The sequence below is a fragment of the Anguilla rostrata genome, chromosome 13 (genome assembly GCF_018555375.3).
Source record: "Anguilla rostrata isolate EN2019 chromosome 13, ASM1855537v3, whole genome shotgun sequence".
Taxonomy (NCBI): Eukaryota; Metazoa; Chordata; class Actinopteri; order Anguilliformes; family Anguillidae; genus Anguilla; species Anguilla rostrata.
The window spans coordinates 13,021,116-13,038,857 of record NC_057945.1 but is presented as its reverse complement, the minus strand read 5'-3'; the positions used below and the strand labels follow the sequence as shown (position 1 = coordinate 13,038,857).

At 44.9% G+C, this 17,742-nt stretch overlaps 1 protein-coding gene across 2 annotated transcripts in view; it reads right to left on the bottom strand.

Annotated features, from left to right (window-relative positions):
* Window positions 1-17,742, bottom strand: part of LOC135238165 (SPRY domain-containing protein 3-like) — a 57,885-nt gene that overhangs the window by 15,743 nt on the left and 24,400 nt on the right. For both annotated transcript variants that reach the window (XM_064305878.1, XM_064305879.1), the window contains one exon: window positions 3,266-3,415. In XM_064305878.1, coding sequence (XP_064161948.1) covers window positions 3,266-3,415 — 150 coding nt within the window. The remainder of the gene's footprint in view (window positions 1-3,265; window positions 3,416-17,742) is intronic.

Genomic DNA, 17,742 nt, shown 5'->3' with positions numbered 1-17,742 from the left:
GGGATAAACCCTCGAGTCTCATTTGGCCCTGATGGTCGGTTTCGCCAGCCTGGCGAATAAAGCGTGAGGGCAGATTATGCCAGCAGGGTGCCCCCTACAGTCTGTTCTGAGCGCAGCAGGGACACTCAAATCTGGCCCTCGGGTGTTCATTCCTCCCCTCTAATCAGGGACTGATTTAAACCTGGCGCACCAGGAGAGCGTCATTTCTGGCCAATCAGGGACACTACTGGAATACTGACTTTCAGACAGAAGAGAAATCAGCAGCACTACTGACCATAAAGGCCAGACTTCAGGATCTTCGCTGTGAAGCGTTTATAGTTACATATGGCGACTATGGACCCGTATACCAACTATAGTCCCATACAGTCCGCATAGCCTCCGTTGTCTACAGTCCCCCACAGGCGACAGTGTCTATTGTCCTTCAAAGAACACTGTTTATAGACCCATAAAGTCTATAGTGCCTATAATCCCCTATATTTTCAATAGTGCCAGACAACTATACAGTTAACAGTTTACCGCCATTGAGGGTATAAAGAGAGTTGATTGCGAGAACGTGAGACATATACATGGGCAGACGGTGAGATGACAACACAGAAACAGAACTTTACATTGACAGGAGTAAGAAACATTTGACAACTCTTTCTGTAATCATATGACATACGCATGCTTAGCAGTCGAGCTAGTATGTGCCATATACTTTAGAAGCGCCAACTCACACACAGCCAGGCCTCCCTACTGCATAATAAAGGCAGTCTTGGCTTTACCTGAACTTGCATATAATCCATTATACAACACTACCGGTTTTTGGAATCAGTGTCAATCACCCCCTTCAGTGAAGTCCCCTTTATGCAGCCAACCTTGACATAATGAATACATCAAAGCTGTTCTGAAATTTCAATTTTCTCCACAACCCAATTTTGTCCCACATATTCAAAGTGTTGAACACCCACTATCACACTATAACGTGTATTGTTACATATGGCACAAGCCCCCTTTTTTCTGTCGTCAGTAAATGTCAGCACATCCTTTCACTTCCTGTTCCGGTTTCCCTGGCAGGAGCGGTGGAGGAGACGGGTCCTTTCCCCTCAATCGCCGTCGCTCTTCCGAGCGCTCCAGCAAGGGAGGGAGGGAGGGAGAGAGGGAGGGAGGGAGGGAGGGAGAGAGGGACGGCGGCCCCGATGCAGCGCGTTTCACACGCACTCCCGTCTGCTGCGCTCGGCGGCGGGCTGTCACGCCAGCGAGGCAGCGCTCTTGGACGCTAAATGAAAACCATGTGCGCATTCTTTGGAAAAACAAATGAGGGGGTCCAAATGAGACCTAAAAATATAACTCTAATTGTTCCTCCCCCGCCCTCCTTCAAACGGAGCCGGGTCATTTACCACTTGGAGCGGAAAGAGGGAGAGCGGCCGTCGCAGCTGGCCCCGGCGATAGTGACGGCGCCCCCCTCCCCCCCGGAGCCCGAGCCGCAGCGTTCAAAGGGAGAACCGCCAGGGGCTCTCCCGGCGCGCAGACGCGCTGCGGGGGCTCCGGCCCAGGGGGCGGGGCTCTCGCGCCAAGCAACCCACTGAAGCTGCGGTCCCCCCCCCCCCATGCTGCGGTGCGCCCCAAACTACGGAATCTATTCCTGACCGCGCCGGATGACTACGCCAGATGACTGTGCTGGATGACTGTGCTGGATGACTATGCCGGATGACAGTGACCAGAAGACTGCACTGGGTGACTGTGCTGGATGACTGTGACCAGAAGACTGCACTGGGTGACTGTGCTGGATGACTATGGCAGATGACTGTGCTGGATGACAGTGACCAGAAGACTGCACTGGGTGACTGTGCTGGATGACTGTGACCAGAAGACTGCACTGGGTGACTGTGCTGGATGACTACAGCAGAAGACTGCACTGGGTGACTGTGCCGGATGACTACGCCAGATGACTGTGCTGGATGACTATGGTAGATGACTGTGCTGGATGACTATGGTAGATGACTGTGCTGGATGACTATGCTGGATGACTGTGCTGGATGACAGTGACCAGATGACTGTGCTGGATGACTGCACTGGATGACAGTGACCAGATGACTGTACTGGATGACTGTGACAGGCCATGCTGTTGGAAGAGGGAGGCCTCAGTCAGCACGGTGTCCTTCTCGGCCCTCAACAGCGACTCCTCTGGTCGATCGAGCGCCGAGATCACGCCGGCAAGAAGCGGGGCGGGCGGTGAACAGCGAAGCGGGCGACGGCAGCTCTGCAAGTGTGCGTAGTCTCCCCAAATTCACAGAGGAAACTGTGACAACGACGCCGGCTCGCAGTTAAAACCAGGCCAGTCAAATAGTGAAAAAAGAGCTGAAAATAGGGAATAAGGGAATAAAAACGTGCTATAAAAATGGCAAAAGTCGTTGGCACTGATGGTAGACATTCTAATGTCAGATAATTCCACCCAGTTTCCAGGGATGCGTTTTGGGAAGACGTCAACGATCAGCTGGTTGTTCTGGGAAAACCACGATTTCCTGTAGGTGGGTCTCCAGTGGGAGGCTATGACTTAAGCAAAGTCGACCGTTGGATCATTAACATAAAACGTGGTTAAAACGTGCTTGAACAAATCAAATTCCATTTGGATGAGACTAGGTGGTACTGTTTACGCGAGTATTCGCCGACAAATTGTTAAACACGTTATTGGAATACATGATGTTTTTTTGTCTTAAGAAAATCTACAAGGAAGCAACCAATACATTTTTTTAAAGACACAATATGTGTGCGTCTGTGTGTGTGCATATGTGCCACAAAGGGTCTTACATGTATATTCCCATATATATGGTGTATTCACATTTACTCCCCCCCCCCACTTAAACTTAATACCTTACTGTCTTGTAATGAAGGCGTCCACGCATTATGGGGTAGCGGCAGGTAAAGTTCAGGAGCTCCAACTGGGTTCTCCAGTTGGCCACTGCTAACCTTTCTGTCTTTTGGGATTCCCTTTTGGGATAGTAATGTTCTACGCATAGTAATGTAGAAACAAACAGGCTAGCAGTGTGGACATTTATTTCTGAGTGCTAACTGTCTGTTTGTTTAGCTAACTTCAGGCTCATTTAAAATGGGCCTTTGCGCCTACTCAGACGTACAGCACACTTATAATCCTGACTAACACAGGTGTTCCTGAGTAACTCAGACCTCCTTTTCCTCTGGATGAGAGGGTATCGCTCAGGGTCCTGCAGCGGACCGTAACGAGGCCCAGCGCGCGGTCGGCCGGGACGGCGGGATCGGCGCTCACCCTGCGCGCCAGGCCCAGCGCGATGTAGCACTTCTCCCCGGCGTCCACGATCTCCACCTCGAAGTAGTGGCTGCGCGTGCTGAGCGGGCGGCGGGCCTGCGCCAGCCCCACGTCCATGATGCCCTTCCCTTTGCCCGTGTACTCCAGCAGCTGGGGAGACAGGAGAGGCAGGAGCGGCCCGGTCACACCACGCACTCTACACACATCATATTACACTGGGCAAGAGGAACTTCATTTGCCCGATAAGGAACTTCCTTTGTGGCGTCAAACACACAAAGGTGCAAAAACATCTTTTTTTAAAGCATCCCTCCAGGGCTGCATTTCCCTAGCAGCCCTGGAGGGAGGTCATCTGTACCCAGTGAAGACTATTATTTATTCTTTTAATCCATCAGACATGGAGGACAGTATGGATTTCAGTACTATCATTTCTGAAGAGTAACAGGATGTTAACAGTAATGTTACATTTATCCTAGTGAGGAAGAGAGTAAGTCACAAACTTGAGGAATAGATCACGACTGAGACGCGTGATCTTCTGATAAAAACATCTCCTCAAACAGAAGGGGAAGAGAAACCCTTAATGGTGGCACTTCAGCATTCAGCCCCTGGTTACTACTGTACAACCTCTGCACAAACCACACTGGCTAGCGGTTATCCTTTCTTGCAATTCTGTGAAAAATCATTGTGCTGTTAGTTTGCAAATTGGTAGCTGTTGGGTATTAACATTGGTTTACTTGTGATGCTGTTGGTTGGATTATTGTAAGATCACCCTAGGTGAACCTTACAGAAATCACAGACTATCTACCTGGTTGATACAGGGACAACTGTAAAATAATATTTCTTTGGGATGAAGTACCACTTCACCAGAGCTCCAACAAAGACCGAAAAGCCACCTCTTCAGACGGACGATTTTCCTTCTTTGCCATCATTGTTGTGTCTATCGCTGAAACTGTATTGAACTTTGACCCCCCATCGCAGGCTCAGTTGTCCTGACAATATTATTATTAGAACGTTTTCATCTCCCGTAATGATCGAAATGTAAAGTTATGACCTAGCCTAATCTTAAAACAAATAAAATAGAAGACGACACATTTCTTGATAGTTTGATAAACACAATTACGATGTTTCCGTGCCTGTATGCTGCCAACCGGACGGACTACAAAGATGGCATTAATGACTCAATTTTGGCCATCAGTTACATGTTTATATGTTTTATGAGCGACAGTGTTCAACATAAAAGTCCAGTGATAACGGAATGCTGGTGACAGCGCAGCGATATCTGTCGGCCGATCGTACATCTCCTTACCGCAAACTGGCCTTAGGAGCGGCGGCCACGTGAATGCAATGCAACGTAATGTCTTACGTAATGAGTCTTTCATTTGTGAAGCAGTTAATGCTCTTACAATTAAATGTTTACGAGTGAAAACGTCAAAATGACAATGCCAAAGAGATTATGTCACCCATTGACACACAAACAACTACAGAATGCACGTTTGTCTTTAATAGTCCACCTATTTATATGCCGGGTTCTGTGCCAGCCAAATTGCTAACATCTATTGTCTGGCGCAAAGGGAAAAAGAACGCCCAAGGCGCAGTGACGCTAATGCACTGTCAGCCGCGTGTTAGCCTGGGCTCGAAAGAACACTTCGGCTCATCTTTCAGGGCTAGTGACAAAGTTAAGGCGTCAAAGGGTACGCTCTCATTCCAGTCCGCCTTTACCATGAAGGCCCTGTATCGATACGGTTGCACTAAAGTTACTCACTGTGCAGGCTACTTTGCTTACCACAGGTAGGACACCTGGATATGATTGGCTCTCGTGGACAGGTTTTCATTCGTCCCCAAGAACCCGAGAGCTCCAAGGAATTTTCTGCTGTCTGTTAGGTCTGAGCAAACATCTGAATGATAGTAGTGATTACGACTTCATTATTGAAAAACGAAACTACAGTGCGGTGGCATCCTACTGCGGTTGGTTTGGCACTCACTCCTAAAGTGATAAAGCGTTAAAATTTGGCAGGTGGCTAGGTGCCTATGCCAAATACCCAACCTCTAATTTGGCTCATCAAACACTTGGTGGCACTATAACTATTATCGATTTTTTCAAAAATTCTTAAAAAACCATATGAATACACTGAAATATGAGAGTGTAAACATCCATGGTTTTCCTCTGAAACACATGGTGTCACCAGCTGCTCCTTTAAACACTGCAGCTAAGCTTGCATAGAGTGGAGTCGGAGGAAGATCTTTCTTATGCAACTGTGACCGCAATCTACCCCGATCAACCAGCAGGAGTCGCTAAATAGCAATGAAGATGAAGCGCTATCCAACTGGCCTCTCCCATTCCCACCAATTGCATGCCACCCTTTGTAGGTACTAGCCACATTCGGCCTTGGCACGGTTCAGACTGGGCACGAGACCGTGAGGCTCATCCATGCGCCGCGGCCGGGTGCCTTAACCGAATGAGCCACCCAGCAGCCCATAAAACAGGACTATTAAGGTTACATGTCTCATTAAAAGGCTGTCACAAGCAAAACAATTTGCAGACTATTAAATTTAATGTGCAACCACCGTAATTAAACATTAATCTGTTCAGAATGTAGTATGGAATGTAGATGGAGCGGATCACACCCAATTCATACGCTATAGGGGAATTCACTCATCTGAAAACTTTTGCGACTATGTGATATATTCTAAAACATTTTCTCTGGAACTGCTACTGTACTGACACGCATGAATTATGATATATAATCTGCACTTGGGTAGCAAGTTTGTTGATTGGAAAATGCACCTTTAATCTCCTTTAAGCCACTGATCGTGCTGATCAGTCATTTGCAATGCACTGTGTCATTTATTTCTGTATTTTGAACATTTTTCACAATTTCAACAAAGCACAGCAACCCCTGGCGTGTTTAATGGGGCAAGCCAGTACAAAATGGCTTCTCTGTAGTGATATGAGGCCCACTGAAACATTACAGTATAATTATGAAATAAAATAATGACACACTATAATCATTACACATTATAATCTCCCAGTGATATTATATTCAGATGTAATGCAAATCCACATAATGAGTCTGTTTAATTAAACTACACACACTACACTACACTACACTACACACACACACTACACACATGGAGACAGATACTGTGGCTGTCAGAAAATATTCAAAGTTTAAGTTTGTTCAAATTTATTCAAACTTATATTTGAGAAATTCATTAAAATTGGTTTTAGGTCCCGCATTTTATATGATTACAAAAAACTGTATTATAATGCCTATAGTGTGTGTTTAAAGTGTCAAATCACATCCATGAATGCAACTATTTTCAATGCCTACCTGCCGTGGGTAACTATCAAATCTAATGTAACATCCCCTTCACAAAAACAAAACATTACATTACAGGCATTTAGCAGACGCTCTTACCCAGAGCGACTTACATTGTATCCAATTATATAGCTAGATATATACTGGAGCAATGCAGGTTAAGTACCTTTCTCAAGGGTACAAAGGCAGTGTCCTACCGGGGAATCGAACCTGCGGCCTTTAGGTTACAAGACCAACAACGCACTTGTGAGCTACTGCGTCAAGCCATGACAAATCACATCGCTGAGAAACGTGCTTTATTCACTGGGTTAATTTGTTGAAAATGTTGGGCAGTCTCAGTCTTGAGATAATTGCTCAATTGTATGAACAGCACTTAATGCAGTGTAGAACCACCGCAAAATGTGGAACTATTTTGAACGATGCTGTCAATGTTGTATTGTGTTATACTAAACCCTTGAGGATTATAAGGCTTAATACTACAATATAGGGAGAGTCACTGCATATTACTATCCAAATAGCATGGAACAATTCGCAAATTTATGCAAATTATATTTGAATATTTCAAATTCGTACCAATTTTATAAGGTTAAATTTTAACTCAATTTCATGCCATTGTTGACAGCCATAACGCACATGCAGGCACACACGTTCACACACACACACCTGACAACTTGCTAGGCGAACAACTATGACTGTATGTAATGTTCTCTGACAGGGAGTGACATTAAAAAAAGACTGCGCAGCACAAAGCCGAAGCGCGTTCCCACAAACACCTGAGCTGACCTTGCCGCTCGCCTTGAGCAGCAGCGAGGGCCGCGGCCTTGGCTTCCCTTCGTGGAAGGGCGGGGGTGACTGGAGCTGCTCTCAAAAAAGCTATTAAACTCGCAGAGTGGGTCAGAGCACATGTTATACGGCCTTGGAGTGGGCTGCAGCCTCAAACCTGCCCGGGGCTAAACGCTGTGTGCAGCCGCCTCCCAAAGTTTTTTCCAGAAAGAAATTTGCGCCCTCCCACTCCTTGCGTTCCTCCGCCTCAAAGCCACCATACCTAACAGGCAACACACTGCTTTAATTACTGCAGCGATTTCCACGCTCTGAAACAAAGAGCCAGCCGCTGCCGCAGTGGAAAAAATCTCCAAGACCCCAATTAGCGATTCTTCAGTGTTTTGGTTTATCTCAAGGCTTTTTATGCATGCACGACAATGCTGCGGTCCAAGAGACAGGCCCAGAACCCCGGCTCAAAACAAACTCGGTGTCTGAGAAACTCAGAGCTCTCAGGTGCCCTGGCACAGACAGGTTTTAATACAAACCTGAAACCTCACCGCAATGACCTCCAGGGACCCGCACGTACTAAAGTGAAAGAGGATTAAGTAAAAGATAACGTTTCCCTATTTTTATTCCTTGTAGAAATAAACATGAGGCACAAAAGGGGAAAAAAATTTATATTTCTTTATTTCAGGCTTCTACTAACACCACATCCCAAGCTCACTTTTTTTTATCAATGAACATTTCCCCACATTTCGTAATTTCCAATTGAAGCCAAAACAGGATTCCTCCGATTTGCACATTTGCAAAGCTCTGAAGGGTTTTCAAACTACAGGCCACACAGTGTTACAGGAAAGCTAGCACCCACCGAAGAAGGGGTGTATTTAACTTTTAGATTTTGGGTACCTGCCATGTCATTGGGAGAAGCTAATACAGCACTAGCCCTGAGGAACTCTGACCAACACAAACCTGCCCTACCCCTGGCAATACAAAGCAAACAGTACCCCACCCCGTAGACCACTGGTCATAGCCAGCTAATGACATACCTCAGGCTATAACATTTACATTTTAAACAGATGTCCAAGATACTGCTTTGGAATTTAAGGGTTGGATCGTGTAAAATCTGTTCATAATCATTATTGTAGGACTAAACACAAGTTCTTTCTGGTAGCAGTGCAATTTTTACGCATTGGACGTTTTCTCTGGCTGCTAGTTGTTGTATACCACAGATCCCGGGTTTGTTTTCCATGTAATTTTCAATATGTCTCATTCCGCCTACTGTTCGGTTACCGTTCCTTTTGTCTTCCTCACTTCTGGTTCATGAGTAACTCTAAACAGCTCCACCTGACTTCACTCAAACTCCGCACGCTTCTTAGTCACAGCTGTAGACGTGTGTCCAAAACTTTTGATCAACCTCAGTTTGAAGCCGCACCCACAGCAGCTGCCAAACGAGTTCCACGTGCATCAATACCTTAAGAGCGTTCGCTCGCCACTCTTACATTCGACCCCTAACAGGGGCAAAAGGCCAGAAGACAGGGTGAGAAGCTTCTGGAAGGCGGGGAACCGCTTGCCTCGGAGCATCCTGCCCGGCCGAAACGCGAGCACGCACGTCTTACCTAACCCGCTTTCTTCCAGCCCTGGGATTTGTTAAGTCGAAGCGCCGCGAAACCATCTCTGACGCAAGTGACCTTGCCTGTCATCCTTACAAAACCTTCTAATTCACTCCCCATGAAGAAACTATGCTTCCTAATGCCAGTGGTGTGAGAACACGAATGTCCTCAGAAACCCTCCAAAGAGGAACAGGCCCTTAATTCCACCTCCTGCCAACAGCACTAACAGCTACGGAGAACCTCTTTGTGAACTAATCCAAAAGTATGTTACCTGGATTAATCTCTATGTTTTTCTATAAGGCACTTTTGCCCACATATAATCTTCCTGCTCAGTCAACAAAAGGAAACTGACAGGAAAAGCACACCTGGCAACAGTGCTCTTCTCAGAGGATCTACCGTTTCTATCCCGCTTTTTCTGGATCAGGTGCAGCAACCAAAGAAATGACCGCGCTGACCTCTAGGTAAAAGTTTTAATCGCCTTAAAATCTGACTGAAAGAGCAGATTTAGCCAACTGAAAACACCCATGAACACTAATCTCATTATCAATAGTCACAAATGTCAAACGGAATCCTTTGGTTCGGGAAAAAAACCCAGTTTGGTTCCATTTTGCTTTGAAAAAACAAGGATACAGTCTTCTTACATAGCCAGCTAGGTAGCTAGCAGAGCTAACAAATTTAAGTTGCCGGCACTACTTAAGCAGGGGTCCCCCACAAAGTTGGGTGCTCTGTGTGGGGTTTGGCATTTGGTTCGTACTGCTAGGCATACCCTTGCAAGCACCCGGGTTTAAGATGTGTGATAACAATGACCATGCACCAATCCCACCTTCCTTTTCCACAGTGTATAACCCTGCTATTAAGACTGCCGCTGCAAAACAAAAAGAGCTCAAGTGTTAAAATCATATTCCAAAAATATGTCAGTTGCTGGGATATACACCGAGTCACGCAGAATGACAAATGGATTAGCTACCCTCCGGAAAACGAATAAGTACCCATTCACCACAATAAGAAGCCAGACAGCTGATGTGGACTGTGGCATTGCTCCAAATATTGGAGAAAGAAGTCCAAAACAAAATAAAAATCATAAAATAAAACTATTGCATCAGACGAAGCTGCATAACAGAAGCATGCATATTTATAGATAATTACTGTCTATTGTCAACTGGATTGTAACCTTCACACAAGGAGACAAGCAGGTCAACAAGCCATTTATAATCACGTGAAACACTAACTCGTACAATGACTGGAGGCTATCATCACCGTAATTAAAACACGCAATAAATTGGTCTACATTAACGAGTTATCGCGTAATATATAACATGGACCATATGCACATACTGTTAAGACTAACTGGCAACCGGCTAGTTTGTCACACATAACACATGGTGAAAAACCTCTTTTCCATGCACAACAGAGGGAAAATAAACCACAACTGACCATAGCTTCCAGCATAAGAACAGTGTGTCTTAAAACAGTAAAAAGAAGGGGTTTTACATAGCTATGGTTGCATTGTCCTTTAGGAAGTGCGTTTCATGGAAGTGTTTTCCTGTTTGTAGTGTATGATTACACCTTTGCCTGGGGATTCTCCTTTTGGGGGATAGCAACTATATTTGATTAAACTGACCCAAAAAATATCTTCTACAGACTTGAATTCTTCCAAAGAATAAGTCCTGATGGGCTGGGTGGAGGCTGCTCAAAATTTCAAACAGTGTGGCTATGCCATTTCCTAGATATTTCAGTTATGGAGAAGCAGATGGGGAAGCTGTTCTGAGCCAGTGGTTCCACCTTGATTGGTTGGTCAGGTGAAATGTGCTTCATTGCCAAACTTATTCTTTAAGCGAATATTGGCAGTCACTGATTTTAACTTGTTAGTTGTCAGTATGGACTTCAATGCGTCTTTTCTCAAAACTCTGTCTTAAAGGGGTCAGCAGGCTGGAAGTGCCTTGTTTCAAATGTAATTTTTCAGCAGTCTGGGATGATAACAGTCAACCGCAACATAGCCTTCAGTGTTATTTTTATAGGCATATGCATTTTAACAATATTGCCAAATGCAGGATGAAACAGGGTGACACTGCATATGGATTCTGGAATGCTAGGATCAAGATTCCCATCCCTGTCAGTTGTTGCAATCAGATGTTTGACGGCCCCTGTCAAAAAATGTTGACGCCCAGCACTCAGTCCCTTATAACATTCAATGACAAGAGGTCCTTCATCAAAGACCAAATCTAGCAATGCACAACATTTAACTTTAAAGAAATAAAACAGAAACACAATGCAATTTGAGCACTCTCTATTTCTGATAAAAATAAAGGCAATACAGCATGTTCTTCCTTTCCACGATTAAATGCACCGGCCTATCATGATTTTACTCGTAGGCTATTTGTTCCCAGCAGCCAGTCATTTCCTGTTGATCTTTTTTGACACTTCAAGCACTTGTTACTGCTGCTGCAGTTGCACGTTACTTCACTGAGGGGTGACATAGTTCAGGAGGTTAGACCGATTGTCTGGCAGTCGGAGGGATGCCGGTTCAAACCCGCCTGGCATGTCAAGTGTCCTTGGCAGACACTAACCTAACCCCACTGCCTGGCGAATGAGAGGTCAATTTAAAGCGCTGATAACGCTAATAATGCAGTCCATTTACCATTCCAGCTCGTTTCCCTCTCAAGAGTATTCATTAATAATTAAGTTATTAACGCCTTTTCTTCGCTTTTCCCAGTTCTCAGTATCACACTTGCCGATGCTCCATGACTTCAGCCAAAATTTTCACGACCGCACCTTTTCCCCCTTAAAAGCGCCTTAAGCGGACCCACACTTTTATCTTCTGAGGGTTCTGTCTTTCTGCTTGCAGGCTTCAGGCCCCCAGGCGCCTCACGGCATTAAGTTCACAATTCGCAAACCGTTCCCAGCTAGGTCTGTTTACACGCGCCTTAACGAGCTCCTGAAGTGGATGGACGCTCTTAGCTGACGAGTGAGTTGCGTCTTCAGGCCGGATAAAACCGGAGCCGCCCTGCTTGTCGCGTGTTCGCGAAACTCACAACCACTACCCTCCAGGTTTCCAAGGAGTTTCCCAAAATACTTCTTTTGCGCCGCCTCTTTGCGAAAACATCTTTTGTGTGGCTGACGTGAACTCCCCAGACAGTGGCTCGAAGCCAGGTGCAGGCGGTGACAGTAAGACAAACCTGATGACCTAAGACTCCACGCTCCTCACTGTTGGGCTGCCACCAACCGATCTGCAATGCCTTGTGAGCTCACCCCATTCCCCATTCTGTATGCTCTGTGACTGAGTGATGGGCCCCGTCAATGCCATGCGATCCAATAGGGGGAGCTAGCGAGCACCACTCCTGCCTTTCCGACACTGAACTGAAAGCCATTTACACGCAAGTTTCGGAATCCTAAGCAATGATCAAGGGTCTATCAGGATGTTTAGGCTGCACAATAATTATGGTCCTGTATCTGTGCTTTTAGGGTTAAATTAACCCCCGAGCACTGAGCTGGAGCCTGTGTTTTTGGGCAGAAATATATACGCTGCCCATGAATCAGCCTTCGAGAGGCCAAAATAAGCACAGAAGGACAGAGAAACAGAAAGCATACAAACACAATGCTACCCGTTAATGTCATATGTATGGGGTGGGGGAACAAATTCAGGTGTAATTATATATAACATTCAAAAAGTGCATAAAGTGCCCCATTTGGCTTTTGACTCATTAAACGAAACTATATCTGGCAGATAACAAAATTGAGATTAAAACTTTTCCTCATATATTACATGGAGCCAAGTGGGAGATATGCATTAAACAACTTCACCTTTGGATCTACATATTTTTGGATCCATATATCGGACATAATCATTTTTTCCTTTGGATCCAATATAACTGTTTTAAAGGCACGCAGTGTGTCCACTGTATATTTTTAGCAGAAAGATATGTGCAGGTATTTGTATAATCTCCAGTGCTTCGACATTGACTTTATTTGAACAGACAGCTGATATCTTCAGCTGAATGAAAATGTATGCACCGTGTGCTCTGAGAGAGATATCAGATCTCCCTGTTCAGTGGTGTGAGAGAGAGAGGAGAGTTTGCCACTCGCTCAAAAGTGAAAAGAAATAAGAAGAAAGACACAGTAGAGCATTGTGTCGGCGCCTGCCCGCGTCATTCACTGGGCATGTGCGGGTTGTCACCACCTTTTAATAGGCTAATTGTTTTAAACAGCTTCAGGGGGGGGATGTTGCCCAATCGTCATTACCGCGCTGAATCACCACACGCACATACATGTAAACACAGACTTTCACACAAACACGGACACACCCTCTCTCACACGTGTACACGCGTAAACACAAAAACAAACTCACTTTCACACATACTCTCTCGCCAAGTTTCAAACGTGGGCGCGTGCACGCACACACGCACGCACGCACACAAACACACAGTTATAACAACAGATATCAATCAATACTGAATTTTTCATATCTTGAGTGAGACACTGCTTGTCTGAGAATACAGACAGGATAACTATAGAGACTTTTCTCAGTAAAACTGACCCATTATGATGAGAAACATGTTAAATGGGGAAAACTCCAGAACTAAACAGCTTCATCCTTACGTAGCACTTGAGGACACAACTGTTTTTAATGCTCGGAATCCCTTATCAAAATCACGAACATGACTGAGGCAACTGTCTTTTGGGTGACTAATAAAATCCGCTCCTTCGCCGATATATTTGAGGACATTGCTAGACTGAAATGATCAACAGCCAAAACCAATAATGCCAAGCTATGACGACTGGAAAAAGACCTGTCATGAACAAAAACAGTAAATGCTACAGGCTGTATTTGTTTTTAGCTCACAATGGTGCAGCAAGGCTCTGAAACTGTAAAGTCTGCAAAAGAAATGGGACCGATAGGTCTGCCAACCAAACAGACATCTGAGACAACCGATCCAATACAAAATATGAAAATGTGAGGTCATGAAGTTGCCAGTCCCGCTACCGGTTTTCAGTTAAATGATTGGAATTTAATTCGGTCCCTGCCAGTGCCTCGATGTGGGACAGTGCATAATTAGCCATACTATAACCCAGTGATTTCCAGTCCTGTTCCTGGAGATCTACCACCCTGTAGGTTTTCACTCCAACCCTAACAAAGCACATCTCATTCAACAGCTAGAGATCTCATTGAGCTGCCAATTAGTAGATTTAGGAGCGGCAAATGAGGGTTGAAATAAAAACCTACAGGACGGTAGATATCCAGGAACGGGGTTGGGATCCAGTGCCACAGCCCATGAAAGGAAGAGGTTCACATAGCAGGGCTAGCCTCATTTTCTATGGGCATCAATGGCCCTTTTGCTCAATCAGGGTGCCTGTTGTCTGCAGCCACCAACTAGAAAAGTACTCCTTAGACTGCATAGTCGGTGGACTGTGGAGTTTTTTTTTTTTATTATTATATTTTTTTGGGCTTTTCAGCTTTATTGGACAGGACAGTGTAGAGAGACAGGAAGAACAGGGAAGACAGAGAGAGAGACGTGCGACAAAGTTCGCGCGGTCGGACTCGAACCGCCGACGTCGCGGCTCGTAATGAACATGTGGACAGTGCTCTACAGGCTACGCCACGAGACCCCCCCGACTGTGGAGGTTAAAGAAGTGGACGGCTTGTCTGCATGTAATTAACGTACAGAGGACAATTCAGCGTTGAGAGAGGGTCTGCAAATATAACTGCCTGTTCCAAACTGGTAGCTACGCGTGGCCTTAATTTCAGCAGCGAAAGTCCCAACAGTGAGCAAAAACACCACCCTGAGGAGCGGTCGACTGCGCTCATGGCGAAGAGGAAAGACGACTCCGCGTTCGGAGCCCCCTGCTCCCGCCTCCCCCCCCGCCCACAGAACGCATCCTCCGAACGCGAGTGAGCGAAATGGGGTAGCCCGCGCAAATAAGAAGATGATATTTAAAAACCCACAAAAGACGAGGGGAGGGGCAAGAAAATGCGCTTTCAGCCACAGTACCGTTATCAACATGTGGATTTATGGCTTTGGTGGCTCAGAATGTGAGACGGGGGTGGCTCGTTAATCACCAAGTAGGCTTACAGTCGTAGGCCCGGCCAGGCGGCGGAAAAACAGCGGCGTAAACATCACCAAGAAAAACCTTCTGGTGAAGGGGACGTCCACAGAGGTTCACCACAAAGTATTTTAAAAACGGCACAAAGGCACCGTGGGGTAAAACCGTACATTAAAATGCAAACAAAAGTTAGTTCATCAGAAGAATCTTACATGATTTTAAAAAAATAAAAAAAAAGATCTTTTTTTTTTTTTTTTACAAGAAGCACCCATATCCCAGCTACATAAAACCAATAAGACATTATAATTGCATGGCTGTCTGAAACACTCCAAGTTTCTAAATTCAGACCACAGTCATAAGCACCCGCTGGACAGTTCCCAAAATTCCTATTCTAATTAGGATGTCTGAATAAATATAACCATTTTGTGCTTTGTCAGCAATACAGCACACTCTGGTTATTTTAAAACTGAGGAATGGTTAAGTTCAGCAAACCTAAAACGGTGTTTCACCTTTGGTTCAGTTACTAAGCAAATAGATGCGTGTGCCAGATATTGCTATGCTCGTTTGTTGCAGTTTCCAGCAGGGCTGTAATAATCTTGACCTGAGGTTTCTGCACAGTATCCAGTACTCACACAGTATCTACCCTACCTCATTTCTTGATTAAAAATTCGACGAACGGCTGTCCAAGTGTGCAAAATGTGAAAATGTGGTGTGAATGGTTATCCGTTGTACAATCCAAGACAAGGAGGCAGGAGCAGGCTAAAAATACAGATTTAGCTACCGTGAATTAGCCACTCGGAAGAACTGAAATTGCATGGCGAGCATACATTTGCTCTGCCCAGAAGAACTGACACTGCATAACTAAAACCTTGGTGTACATTATAGATATTTTTTTGACTTCCCAAAAGCTCTTGCTCGCTTACATCCAGTTAGTCAGAACTCACCTACATTTCCTTCAGGCAAGCATGTTCCCTCCAGGTTTAGTCTTGCAGTACATTTCAAACCATCACTGAAATGGGGAGGTAAGCTGAGGGGGGGGGGGGCTGGTGATCAAGGCTATTTTGTATTTGGATGGCCTGGCGATCAAGCACACCTTTACACCCACTGGATAAATAAGTGTAGATGCACAGACGAACGCCTTTACAGTGCAGCACAGATGCAGCTCCTTGACTCTTCAACACCTCTGCATAGCCACAGCCTTCAACTCTGTCCTTCACTGCATTCTTTTCATAGCTCTGAACAGGGGTGGGCGACCCTGGTCCAGGAAAGCCACGGGTTTCACCTGGCTTTTGTTCTCACCTCAAAATCACCAGCTAGTTCCACACACCAATGTGAAGTGAGTTAATCGCTCAAGTTGCTGCTTTTATTAATCCATTTAATACTGAGTAAACCAAAGAAACCAGAAGGCCCTGCGGCTCTCCAGGACCACCATCAGCTCTCTGTTTTCACTTCCTTATTTTACTTGTGCATTCCTCTGAGCTTGTGCATTTCCAGAGTGGCCAGTGACTCTTAAGCTAAAACAGATCAAACATAACAAAGCAGGGTTTGAGTGGCTTGTCTTCAATCTCACTGAAAGCAGCTTTGAAAGATTTGCAATGGTTTTTACAATCCTTGCAAAAAATTTATCAATGAACTGACTATCCAAAATTATCTTCAGTGGGAAATTCCCAGGCTAAGGGTTTTCTGTACATCACATGAACACCTGGCTCTCTCATATTTGATTATTCTACACACTTAAAGCTACCAGACACACTACAGGAGAGTGAGCTCTAATTGGAAGGACAGGCACATTTCATACTTGCGTAAAACGATTAGCCCGTAAAAGCCTTGGCAAGTGGCCCAGTGTCCGCCACCTTGCCTGACTCGTTTGAGTCCCCTGAATGAACTCTCATGACATTTAGGCTTCATCACAACAGTAAACACTGCACAACCAGGCTGCATGAACACCAGTGCAGACACAAAAAATATTCCACAATTCCAGTCAAAACAGAGTCGTTGAAGGAAAACAAAACAAGAACAAGACATTGTCGTGCACAAGAGACTTAACAAATCATGAATGGAATGAAGGCAGGGTCTTAGAGACTAACTTTTTGTTGAACCAGCCACTGCATCTGGTGGAAAGAAAAACTTTCCCTGACCCTTATATACATTTCACCAAACACAATTTTTTAAATAATTATTCTCCTAATAAAAATAACTGTAAAGATTCTCATAAAAACCACTTCAACAGGAAAAATAAGCGTTTAAAATAGGCATCGAAGCAACACTACTTGCTGGTTCAACTTCCGTCTTTTGCATTTCATTCTTCTTTGTCCTTGATAACTGAGTGTTTTTGGAGTCCTTGCGCAACTCATAACCATGGAAACAAACTCATCATCACCTACTCATCAGGCAAGATATCAAAAGGAATAGTCAGCTAATTTTCCCAAATAAACCATGCCTAACTACCTGAGATGTACATTGCCACAGTAGCCTTATGGAAACTATAGCACTCACAAAGGCTTAGAAGACTAAGCCATCTATTGCTTTGACCCAAAAGTCTTGAACCCCAAGGGAATGAAAACACTACTTCTGAGGCCCATTTTCAAGACTTCCAGATCACAAAAATAGACCGCCTATGGGAGAAAAGAATGCCGTTTTCCCAATTCCATCAAAATCATTTATGACATTCGGACTTTTGTTTGTATATGAAAAGAAAGAATGTTTTTCACCAATTTTTTATAATCTAAAAGAATTCTGTTCTTTTGGA